General features: G+C 41.8%; 1 protein-coding gene across 1 annotated transcript in view; it reads left to right on the forward strand.

Annotated features, from left to right (window-relative positions):
* LOC134059977 (protein NLRC5-like) overlaps window positions 1–13733 on the forward strand; it is a 118272-nt gene that overhangs the window by 23199 nt on the left and 81340 nt on the right. Inside the window, exons 13-15 of the mRNA XM_062516543.1 lie at window positions 7911–8084; window positions 8359–8532; window positions 9610–9783. Coding sequence (XP_062372527.1) covers window positions 7911–8084; window positions 8359–8532; window positions 9610–9783 — 522 coding nt within the window. The remainder of the gene's footprint in view (window positions 1–7910; window positions 8085–8358; window positions 8533–9609; window positions 9784–13733) is intronic.

Raw genomic sequence — 13733 nt, forward strand, 5'->3', positions numbered from 1 at the left:
GCAAAGAGGAAATAGGCAGGTACATTAAGACAAAGATCAGGGAGATACCATCATCAGAAAGAGTTCTCAACCTCTTCCACTGTCTGAATGAAGTCAATGATAACTCCTTAGTGAAGGAGGTCCAGAGCTTCCTGAGTGCAGGGACACTTTCTGCAGCCAAACTCTCATCCACACAGTGGTCAGCTCTTGTGTTTGTGCTTCTGACGTCAGAAGAACAGCTGGATGTGTTTGACTTGAAGAAGTACAGCAGGTCTGATGAATGTCTTCTAAGGCTGCAGCCAGTAGTGGAGGAATCCCAAAAAGCTCTGTAAGTAGAATAACAAAAGCTATGAACAGAAAATGTGTGTGAGGGGGTGGGGGGGGGGGGGGGTAACATTTACATTGATAATAAGTAATATATATGTCAATATTAAAGAATTGTATGTAGGATTTTGGCCAAAACTGGTACTGCAATCACTTACAAAGTACTGTAGAGCGGTACCCCCCCTCCCCGAGTCGAAGTCGCCAGCTAGGCTGCAGGATCCAGCAGGAACATAGGCTGCTACAAGGAATGCCTTGATTATTACGCCAGATGAGAGTGTAGTTCCATGTCAAATCAGCCTAGAAAAACGCCAGGTTTCATTTTCAGTTGGTCTTATTGCACTTTCTAACTTGAGAGGAGACACGTTTTAAATGGGAAAATTACCAGAAATCTTAGTCACTTTTAAACATGAAGCTAGCAGGCGAGAAGCTAATGGTCTAATCCGATTCAGTGATCTATGCTAGGCTGAAGCTAAAAGTTGTATCGCCAGACTCACAGAATGGCTGGATGAACGGGAACAAGGTAAATATCGATTGTTTTGCTCGAGGGGAGGTGGAAAATGAGCGTATTTCCACAAATGGCGGAATATCCCTTTAACATCAGTTTTTTTTTTAAGTATTTATTTTGGGCTTTTATGCCTTTAATGGGACAGGACAGTGTAGAGAGACAGGAAGCAAGTGGGAGAGAGAGTTGGGGTGGGATCCGGAAAGGACCACGGGGCGGGAATCGAACCCGGGTCGCCGGCGTGCGGTGTAGGTGCCCCAGCCAGTCGCGCCACGACTGGGGCTCTTTAACATCAGTTGAGGGCTGCAACTTCACTTTCTTAAAATATACTGGCTGTACTGCTGTTGTCAGTGATATGAGCAAGATTCTTTAATGTCTAGTGACATATCAGGGCCATTTTATGATTGATTGAAATACATGTCTTACATACGGTTCCTTTAACCCTATGAGAGGCTACCCAGATCTGCCACAATATCATGTATAAAAACTTGCATTGATTTGCATACTATACAAATTCTTACATTTTGACGTATATCTCACCACAGCAAGCTGACAGCTCGACATGACGTACATGGTTGTGTAGGCCTGACTGCTCTGAAAATGGCAATATCAGAACCATGGTGGAGGTATACTTTGGGGCTGAGCAATTTACAGAAATACAGTATGTGGTGTGTGCCTTCCAGAAATAAATGGCAATTTTTATTTAGTGATGAGAAATGACTTTTTGACACTTTTTGCGCTCCATATTTGTGACACTAGCTGATCTGATCTGACTTGTTTGCATGGTAGCACACATGACGTGCACAGATGATGATTCTCTATAATATTTTTTTTTTTACTGCGTTGCAATAAACAAAGTAATAAGGCAAAAAGTGTTTATTTGTCAAACAAATGTGGATGCAATATGAGTCTTGAATTGGATACCATACAGGATTTAGCTAGGATCGTATAGTAGGACCGTATTATGAACGTGACTTGCCATAGAGAAACACATGATAACTTTGGATTATGAACATAGGCTATTACGCCACACAAAAACATGGGGTAAGTGGAGCTAAATTAAGTTATTATTTTGCTGTCACTTTGTCTGTTTTATGGAAGGTTGTAATTGGTATCTGTGGATAGCTCTAGCTCTCCTCTTTCATCTGAGATGCGTTCCATATCTTTCTGATGGCGGTTTCACGAGGAAATCAAACGAGAGTAATGGTAGCCAAAGCTATATGACATTATTATTTGTTTGTTACTTCGTCTGTTTTTATAACACAAAAGGATCGATGTCTTTGGTATCAATGGCAAGCTCTGTTTCTCCTCTTTCGTTTGATATGCATACTATGTCTGTGCGATGCCGGGGCCGTGCGTAATTCATGCGAGAGTCTCGGATGCGCGGGTGAACGCAGAGCAATATAAACTGTAAATATGATATACTTTGATTTAACTTCATGATTTTATTTTATTTTCATACTTGATCTTACAGACACGTGTTTAGTCTCGTTAGAAAGCCCCGGTTCTGCTCTTTCGTGCAATATAGGTCTCATCTCGCTGTGACCAATAATCGAGGAGCAATGTAACAGAGAAGAATGGGTGTTTTTTTGACGCACTTTGCGTCCGTCGGGCTCATAGGGTTAAGTATGATTCAGAAGCACAACAACACTAATGGTCTTATGGTGTCACAGTCCTTTCTAGAGTCTCTGTTAACTGGTGGAATGTTTTCCCCTTCAGGCTCAACTGTTGTGGGCTCACTGAGAGGAGCTGTGCAGGTCTGGCATCTGTCCTCACCAAATCGTCTTCAAAGCTGAAACATCTGGACCTCAGTGAAAACAGTATTGGAGATATTGGGGTCCAAGAACTGTGTAGTGGACTTAGTAACCCAAACTGTGTACTGGAGACACTCAGGTAAGACATTCTAGTTAGGGATGGCCCGATACCAATACTGGCATAGGGATCGGGTTGATATTGGGTCCATATACTCCTACTCGTAGGCTACTTGTACTCGTAAACTTCCCCGATACCACCCACCGATACCACTTGATTACAGTTTCTCCTAATCTTAGCTGCCGCTCTTAAAGGAATATTTCGGTATTTTACACTTTAAGCCTGTTTTCTGTATTGCCTAATATGAAAACGAGTGTTTGACACCGACATCTCGACGATTGAGCCTGTTTGTGGAATTTGGCAGCTTTAGAATGGAGCTCTGTATGGCTTTAACATTGCTCGCTTTGTGCATGGACTATTCGGTCCTTAAAACACCTCTAAACGTTCATTTTTAAAAATGTGCAGGTCACCGAGTGGTAACTGGTCTTCAACGATCTTCTATAGCAATTTCGCAGTGAAATTCAAATTCTGTTGTGTTATATTAGGCACACACGGTTATGAGGTATCTGAAAAAGTACATCCGAGATTTTGAAAATCATGATAAAAGATGACAGAAGCTGTATTTCGCTGCTCGTCGAGATTTCGGTGTCAAACACTCGTTTTCATTCTAGGTGTGGCAAAGTGGATGGTTTGCTAAATTGACACATGTCGACTACGCCATCTGAGGCCCTTCCCCTCAGAATATAAATTCTTAGAAACTGGATTAAGGCATCACAATTTACCAGGCAACACAGGTTCGGGGTCACGGAAAACCAGAGAGGCGTGTGTCCAAAAATAAACTCTTTATTACAATTAAGAACATAGGGAGTGAGTTCTCTCCAGTGTGGGTTCGCTCAAGTCAGTATTATTCTCCAGTGTGAATTCGCTAAACAGCAGTAGTACTCTCCAGAGTGAGTTCGCTAAAGTCAGTATGGTTCTCCAGTGTGGATTCGCTAAACAGCAGTAGTACTCTCCAGAGTGAGTTCGCTAAAGTCAGTATGGTGGCTATTCAGGGAATGAGACACTCGTGAATACACAGCACTACAATGCACAGCACTCAGTTGTCACAGCAAACAGTGTAATCATCACAATCACTCACGCAGGCTTATGGTGACAAATCATGACACGCAGTGCAACAAGCTAAGGAATTAGCCTCCATAACTGAACTGAATTCGTAGTCACTCGTGAGCAAACAGCAGCACACCTGTCGTCACTTCAGTTAAAGGGATAGTTCGGGTTTTAAGACACGAAGTTTAATGGGTTCCCCGTCAGCAACGTTGTGCATCAGCACTAACTTACCCCGCAACAGCGTCCTGTGAGCCGAGATCCAGCCGGTTTTTGATGCTGAAGAAAGTAGTCCGGCAAGTTTTTGGGGTCACGAAAGTAAAGTGTTTTTCTTCTCAAAACCATATGCGTTCAAAAGAGTGATATATTTGCACCACAAAAACGTTGTCCAGGAAAAATTCAAACCTCGTTATCACTTACTTATTTTTCGCGATTCCTATCACTGCGCGCTACTGACAGCTGGACAACGTTTTTTGTGGTGCAAATATATCACTCTGTTGAACGCATATGGTTTTGAGAAGAAAAACACTTTACTATCGTGACCCCAGAAACTTGCTGAAGAAAATAGTCCGGCATCAAAAACGATCAAAAACCGGCTGGATCTCGGCTCACAGGACGCTGTCGGGGGGTAAGTCAGTGCTGATGCACAACGTTGCTGACAGGGAACCCATATAACTTCGTGTCTTAAAACCCGAACTATCCCTATGACTTCGTGGTGGCTAAACACAGCCGACTCACAAACGGAATGAAACAAACACAAACACAAAACAGAACTAAACAAAACAGCAGCGTTCGTCGGAACTGGGACCAAGACGCCTTGATGTTGCCGTTCCCTGTTACGCCCGACATCTGCTACACAAAGAACATACAATTAAACCCACGCAAGTTTACATATTAGTTTAAAAACAGTTAACGTGACCTACCGCTCAGATGTGGTCAGTCATAAGGCCCGTGCTCAGCGACTGCACTCCTAAAACCCCAATGTTTGAGTTAGCCCACCGAACGATACAAACGTAGCCAACTACGAACACAATACCAATCACCTACCGAGAAGTCGGCGGACACACGGAACCGGCCAGAGGAGAAGCCCATACGGGGAACGGTGAAGGCTGGAGTCTGGCTAACAATGTAGCTAGGACGTCAGCCTTCAAAACAAAAGCTAAAACTTTAAAAAGCCGCTCCCACGTACTGATTGGCTCACCTCCAATTGCCCAGAGCCACTCAGAAGGGCACTGCCAAGTTAATTAAAAGGGGCATGGACCTAGTCCTGCTACATAGGCAATACAGAAAACGGGCTTAAAGTGTAAAATACCTAAATATTCCTTTAACAAACAGTCACTAAGCTTTCATGAAGCCTACTCGCAACGCTTATTTCATGCATGTGGCATGCACTTAGTTGATTGTAGCCTAGTTAGAGTTTATTTTTCAGTAGATACTGTACATCTTACTTGCATAGAGTTCTGTTAGCACACATTTTGTCTTTTTTAGATTGAAAAATGTTACCCTTCCCTGTCTTTACACGAGTCCAGATCGTCATCGTCGACATTTGTCAGATCATATTCTCCAAGACCGAAGTCAGTGCCCAATTCACTTCTACTGTAGCCTATGTCATGAGCAACAGGCAGATGCAAGACATAGGGTGCCTCTCATTCATCTTTTGTACATCCTGCCTTCCTTCCTCAGTCCTCGTCCTCAAAATATTCGGTAACACTCCATAATAAGGGTCTTTAATGAATAGCAAACTAGTCATTAACTAACCCTTTGTTAATATGTGTTAATTGTTACTAAAATATCTATTTGGCAAAAGTTAATGTTAATTATTAATATTAGTAATATAACTAGTATGAGTCTCTCACACTGGAAATGAATGATCACAAGGTTCACAAAGGTCCTCGATAAGATAAAACAAAACAGGCAAAGCTGAAAGTTTGTTTTGATAGTCATTATGGTCAATATGTATTTAGGTTTATTGTAACAATCAGAGCAGAGAAGAAAAGTCATTGCAATTTTATGCTAGTTATTTTCTGGTAGAAATATCGGTACTTGGTATCGGCAAGTACACAAATGTAAATACTCGTACTCGTATCAGTTTGGGAAAAATTGTCTAATCATTGTAGCAATAGTAGTAATAAGTAGTGATGTTGCAAACAGCAGTTTGGTGGGTACGGGCAATGGGAAGAACACCGGGGCATAAGAGAGTGGGCATGTAGCCTCAATAGACTGATAAGGTTTTCTCCTACTTCTCTCTACAGCCTGGATAACTGCAGTATTGGAGAGGTAGGCTTCAGAGCTCTTGTATCAGCACTGAGATCAAACCCCTCACACATGAGAGAGCTGCAGCTGAGTAGGAGTAAAGCAGGAGACTCAGGAGTGAAGCATCTTTCTTCTCTTCTGGAGGATCCCAACTGTAAACTGGAGAAGCTACGGTGAGTATCACAAGACCAAGTACTGAGTTGCTATCACCAGTGTTTCCACAGTTACTTTGAACAAGTAATCCGATTACTGATTACTGACTACTCCTTCTAAAAGTAACTTAGTTACTTTACTGATTACTCAATTTTAAAAGTAACTAAGTTAGATTACTTAGTTACTTTTTAAACTAAGCCCCCCGCCGCCTCAACATAAAAATGGCAACCGGTTTAAACCAATATTTACTTTATTGGAAGTGCATTTTAACCGTAACATCAACAATATAGACATCACAACCTGCAAAACGTTATTTCAGGGAGGTATCTAAAAAATACTTTAACTTACTGAGATATTGAAATAGCCAAGAGATGAATGTTTGTTCAATAATGTCTAGTCAGTATACTAAATAAGGAAGGCCTATAGATAGAAACTGTGGTAATAAAATATGAAGATTTTGGTAGTTTGGGCTTTTTGTGTATCCTTCTACTGTAGCCATTTAGAATATGCCAGTGAAATTACACTTGTTAAACTCACCTCGACAAGTCTTTCGCATTTATTTAATTTATTTAGCATCATTTAAGCCACCATGGGCGATGCTAAAATCACTGCCACTAACAGTGCAGTGTGCAAGATCATTATTTCGTGAGACAAGGGTAGCCTACACTTTCGTAGATGCGGTCTTAAATGTTACTTTTTGGGGGCACTGACTGACGCTACTGTACCATATTGAACTTATTAATTTAGTTCGGGAGAAAAGAGATAAAAGCCCGCCTACACTGAAAACGTAGGCTATCGGTTGATATAGCGAAACAGCCCAGTCAGGGTGCTCTGTTTTGGATGCGCGTCGGGCACACACAGCCCTCTCTCTCCCTCTCTCCCTCTCCGTTGCGTGCGTCAGGGAGCTATATGCGAACTCGGGATGTTTAGCTAGAAAGGCCTTGCACTTTGTCGCCAACACAGAGTGTACACCGTACCTTAATGTTGTCATGTGTAGATGACTAAAACTCAAAATATGCCGACTGACTGTATTTTCATCTAGGAAACGCGCCTCTCTCCTCCCTGCATTGTTGTTTACGTTTGTGTCGCTGCGTGGAGCCTACTGCCTACACATGAGTTGTCTGTATCAGAGCGGTCTGTATGCTGCATGCATGCTGAAAACATGATATTCTACACAACAAGAAGAAAGTGAAAAATGACAAAATGAAAATGACAAAAATAGTAACGCACGGAGACGTGGATGAGTAACTTTAATCCGATTACTGGTTTGGAAATAGTAGCGCGTTAGATTACTTGTTACCGAAAAAAGTGGTCAAAATACAGTAACGCGTTACTAAGTAACGCGTTACCGGCATCACTGGCTATCACACACACACACACACACACACACACACACACACACACACACACACACACCACTGAGTCAGTCAGTCACTCTCTCACTCACTTACACAATCACTCACACTATGACAAAACACACACACACACACACACACACACACACACAAAATGCATTGTAAATTTGACAGTCACTCACCTGTAGAAATCACTCACACTATAACACGACACACACACACACACACACACACACCACTGAGTCAGTCAGTCAGTCACTCTCTCACTCACTTACACAATCACTCACACTATGACAAAACACACACACACACACACACACACACACACACACACACGCACAAACACAAAGTGTATTGTAAATGTGTCAGGAATGTTGATTGTCTTAAAGGAAATGAAGATGAAGTATTTCTCCTACTTCTCTCTACAGCCTGAGGTACTGCAGTATTGGAGAGGAAGGCTTCAGAGCTCTTGCATCAGCACTGAGATCAAACCCCTCACACATGAGAGAGCTGCAGCTGAGTGGGAATGAAGCAGGAGACTCAGGAGTGAAGCATCTTTCTTCTCTTCTGGAGGATCCCAACTGTAAACTGGAGAAACTACAGTGAGTATCACAAGACCAAGTGCTGAGTTGCTATCTCACACACACACACACACACACACACACACACACACACACACACACACACACACACACACACCACTGAGTCAGTCAGTCCGTCACTCTCTCACTCACTTACACAATCACTCACACTATGACAAAACACACACACACACACACACACACACACACACACAAACACAAAGAGTATTGTAAATGTGACATTAATGTTGATTGTCCAAAAGGAAATGAAGATTTCTCCTACTTCTCTCTACAGCCTGGATCACTGCAGTATTGGAGAGGAAGGCTTCAGAGCTCTTGCATCAGCACTGAGATCAAACCCCTCGCACATGAGAGAGCTGCAGCTGTGGGGGAATGAAACAGGAGACTCAGGAGTGAAGCATCTTTCTTCTATTCTGGAGAATCCCAACTGTAAACTGGAGAAAGTAGAGTGAGTATCACAAGACCAAATACTTTATCTGTTTTTCTCACTCAAACACAAACTCACCACTGAGTCAGTCAGTCACTGAATGACTCAATCACTGACTAACACTCACACATACACACATCACTGAATCACACCCTCTCTCCTTTATTTAGTCACCCACTTATACACAAACACAACAAACACACACTAACACACTGTTACGCCGTAAATGGGCGCAACAACAAAAAGGGGGGGAAACAGCGAGGTTGCAGCAATTTAACAATTTATTTTGCCCGAAACGAAAGTCCAAAGTTGCCCACAAGCGGCGGCCGGCCAGCTTCAGACGGAAAACACAAGGGCGACTCCAAGCAAGCCAGGACAGCGTTCTTGCAGTTAGTCTGCTGCTCTGCTTAAGCCTCAAGTCCACCGCTCTGCAGTGGGAGGAAATCCAGCACCTAAAGATTCATCACACTGCAAAAAACTGCTTGTCTAATAAAATCTAACCAAGTGTTTTAATCTTATATCAAGGTAAATAAACTAGTTGGGTACTGTTTTCAGTACAAAACTTACCTAGTGCTTTCTTTTGAAATAATTTGACTTAATTTAAGACTTAATTGACTTACTTTAAGTCCATTCTTCCTGAAAACAAGCAAAATTATCTGTCCATGCTGTAAGTAAATTTGTCGTAAAGCAAGCAAAATTATCTGTCCATGCAGTAAGTGAATTTATCTTGATAAGACTCCTTAAAATAAGTCAAAGTCTTCTTAAATTAAGTGAAATGATCTTTTGAGAGAGCGCTAGGTAAGTATTTTCATACTTAAAACAATACCAAATAGATGTTTGACCTTAATATAAGATAATTACACTAGATTAGATTTCATTTTCTGCAGTGCAGGTGACCTGTCCACCGGTGCACCTAATTTGCCAATTGCCTCCAATCACCTGCGGACGAGAAACGAGAAGCACAGCCGGGGAAGAGGCAAGGCTGGGGGCCTGTAACACACACACACACACACACACACACACAGAGTATTGTAAATGTGACAGTAATGTTGATTGTCCAAAAGGAAGATGAAGTATTTCTCCTACTTCTCTCTACAGCCTGGATAACTGCAGTATTGGAGAGGAAGGCTTCAGAGCTCTTGCATCAGCACTAAGATCAAACCCCTCACACATGAGAGAGCTGCAGCTGAGTAGGAGTAAAGCAGGAGACTCAGGAGTGAAGCATCTTTCTTCTCTTCTGGAGGATCCCAACTGTAAACTGGAGAAACTACAGTGAGTATCACAAGACCAAGTACTGAGTTGCTATTACATACACACACACACACACACACACACACACACACACACACACACACACACACACACACACACACACACACACACACACACACACACCACTGAGTTAGTCAGTCGCTCTGTCACTCACTTACACAATCACTCACACTATGACAAAACACACACACACACACACACACACACACACACACACACACACACACAAACACACACACACACTCACACACACTCACACACACACACACACACAAAGTGCATTGTAAATTTGACAGTCACTCACCTGTAGAAATCACTCACACTATAACACGACACACACACACACACACCACTGAGTCAGTCAGTCAGTCACTCTCTCTCTCACTGACACAATCACTCACACTATGACAAAACACACACACACACACACACACACACACACACACACACACACACACACAAAGAGCATTGTACATTTGACAGTAATATTGATTGTCCTAAAGGAAATTAAGATGAAGTATTTCTCCTACTTCTCTCTACAGCCTGGATAACTGCAGTATTGGAGAGGAAGGCTTCAGAGCTCTTGCATCAGCACTGAGATCAAACCCCTCACACATGAGAGAGCTGCAGCTGAGTGGGAATGAAGCAGGAGACTCAGGAGTGAAGCATCTTTCTTCTCTTCTGGAGGATCCCAACTGTAAACTAGAATATCTACAGTGAGTATTCCAAGAACAAATACTGAGTTTGAGAGTGAATTTGATAGTGTGTTTTATCTCTTTTTCTGTCAAACACAAACACACTAGGGCTGTCAACGACTATTCTATATTCACATTTTTATTCTAATAGTTTTAAAAATCAGATATTCGAAGTTGAAAATTAATATTCAAATGTGTAAAAGCACACCTACAGTAGCAGAGTCGCTGCTGTCTGCTTTGTGAGTGGATGTGCTGCCTGAGGGGTCAGGGACAGGTGACAGAAGTCGCACTGTCAAGCATAGTCATTATTGAAAGTTGGAAGACGGCTAAACTCGACCGCAGCAGAGAAAGTGATTTTAACCACCCAAATTCTCAAAAGCCGTGTACAAGTACAAAGTAGCGAAGTACTTTTTTTGTATAAGTAGCCGAGGCTACTTTGGATTTTTGAAGCCGCGAAATCAAGTAGTATGCATGTAAGATACAGTTAGCATACCATTCGACCACTAGTAATGAGGTCACATCTGGAACTACAGCTAAACAGCCACGTATTGACACTTATTTTGCACGCCCTCTGCCACAAGCTCTGTCTGCAACAAGAGAAGGGGCAGCCTGATCTCACCAAAAGGCGTAGAATGACACGCCGGTTTCTTAAAGGGATAGTTCGGGTTTTAAGACACGAAGTTATATGGGTTCCCTGTCAGCAACGTTGTGCATCAGCACTGACTTACCCCCCGACAGCGTCCTGTGAGCCGAGATCCAGCCGCTTTTTGATCGTTTTTGATGCTGAAGAAAGCAGTCCGGCAAGTTTCTGGGGTCACGAAAGTAAAGTGTTTTTCTTCTCAAAACCATATGCGTTCAACAGAGTGATATATTTGCACCACAAAAACGTTGTCCAGCTGTCAGTAGCGCGCAGTGATAGGAATCGCGAAAAATAAGTAAGTGATAACGAGGTTTGAATTTTTCCTGGACAACGTTTTTGTGGTGCAAATATATCACTCTTTTGAACGCATATGGTTTTGAGAAGAAAAACACTTTACTTTCGTGACCCCAGAAACTTGCCGGACTACTTTCTTCAGCATCAAAAACCGGCTGGATCTCGGCTCACAGAACGCTGTTGCGGGGTAAGTCAGTGCTGATGCACAACGTTGCTGACAGGGAACTAGGGTTGCAAAATTCCGGGAATTTTCAAAGTTGGAAACTTTCCACTGGAATTAACGGGAATATACGGGAATTAACGGGAATAAATGGGAATTAATGGGAATAAACTGGAAATATTGTATCTGGCAAGTTAGTATATAACAGAGACCTTAATGTAGTTGGAAAAAAACCATCTCTCAGCATAATGTTAGTTAAAACAACCTGATTTAATGCAAATTCAGTTGAATTTCTACCCTGCACACAGGTCAATTGCATGCACACAACAATCAACATAAGCTACTAGACATATAGGAAACCTAATTTTCCCGGTGAAAACGTCATTGCAAACGTTATCTCATGTGGGAATAACTGGTGCGAAACTGGGGGAAGTTTGCGAACAGAGTCGCCCAGTTCTTGGCGTGTCATCACTGTTGTCCTCATGTAAATGGAAGAACGCAATTTTGCATAAGCTCTAATGGGATGGTTAATAATCATATGGTTATATTACTGGTCTGTTTAGCTTGGCACTTTTAAAATAATCACAATCTGTGAGGTTTGGGGTCATACATGTATGTAATATCGGCATTTTTTTGTCCAACCGAGGATTAAAATGAATTCATTAAACAGTTTTGTAACAAGTCGAGTTAAGTCAGTGTTCACGGCAGTCTTGGCTAGCTAATATAAACTGCTAGTAAAAAACAAAATTCCCGTAAATTCCCATTAATTCCCTAATTTCCTGTAATTCCATAAAAGTTTCCCATTTTGAATATTTCCAAAATTCCCCATCTTAACTTTCCATGTGAAATTTCCAGAAAGTTTCCGGAAATTTACCGGAAATTTTCCGCCCCTTTGCAACCCTACAGGGAACCCATATAACTTCGTGTCTTAAAACCCGAACTATCCCTTTAAGTCATTTGGCATGTTATTTGACTCATTTCATGCTTTTGGCGTACAATGCCACGCTCTTAAGCGTCCATTTCAGCAGGCCATCACACAGAAATTAATTTGGTTAATTTGTAAGGAGAGCGATCAGTGTCATGGATGGGGCAGGCTTCAAGAGTTCTGTCAAGCAATGATGTACTGTATCCCTAGTGTAACAGTCACCAATAGAATCGAAACAACAACTTTTGGGATTGAAAGCTGAGAATCTGATTAACGACGCAATGTAACAGCACATGAAACTAAAGTCGGGTTTTATATCACTGTAAAACTTCAATTAGCCTAATTTAATAATATTTGTTTCAATCACTGAATGAAGCCTGCTATATTTGGAACGAGAGTCACAACCTTAAATTGTACAAAACTCTTGGTCAGCACTCAACATTTGTTTATTGTTTTTGTTCATTTAAACCATTGTGCGCAGAGAGCGCGAGGGTGCTGGTGAGAGTGAGAAAGTGTGTGTGTGTGTGTGTGTGAGTGCGAGTGAGAATGAGGTCTGCGGTCTTGACCTTTGATTTACTTGTTTTTCAGTAGGCAATACGTTTTTCAAATATGTTTATACTTAAATGAACTACCTATAACAAGTAGTTATGTCTCTTTGTATTAATTTGTCCTGTTATTGACGTAATGCGCATCATTGACAAAATGCGCAACCAGATATTCAAATATATTCTAATCTATCTGTTTTTTTTAGCATTTTTGAGCAATTTTGACAGCCCTTAAACACACCACTGAGTCAGTCAGTCACTCTCTCACTCACTTACACAATCACTCACACTATAACAAGACACACACACAGACACACACACACACACACAAAGTGCATTGTAAATTTGACAGTTATGTTGATTGTCCAAAAGGAAATGAAGATGAACTATTTCTCCTACTTTTCTCTACAGTCTGTCATTCTGCAGTTTTGGAGAGGAAGGCTTCAGAGCTCTTGTATCAGCACTGAGATCAAACCCCTCACACATGAGAGAGCTGCAGCTGAGGGGGAATAAAGCAGGAGACTCAGGAGTGAAGCATCTTTCTTCTCTTCTGGAAGATCACACCTGTAAACTGGAGAAACTACAGTGAGTATCACAAGACCAAGTACTGAGTTGCTATCACACACACACACACTGTCAGCCACGCTCTCACTCACTTACACAATCACTCACACTATGACAAAACACACAC

This window comes from Sardina pilchardus, chromosome 16, assembly GCF_963854185.1.
Source record: "Sardina pilchardus chromosome 16, fSarPil1.1, whole genome shotgun sequence".
Lineage (NCBI taxonomy): Eukaryota > Metazoa > Chordata > Actinopteri > Clupeiformes > Clupeidae > Sardina > Sardina pilchardus.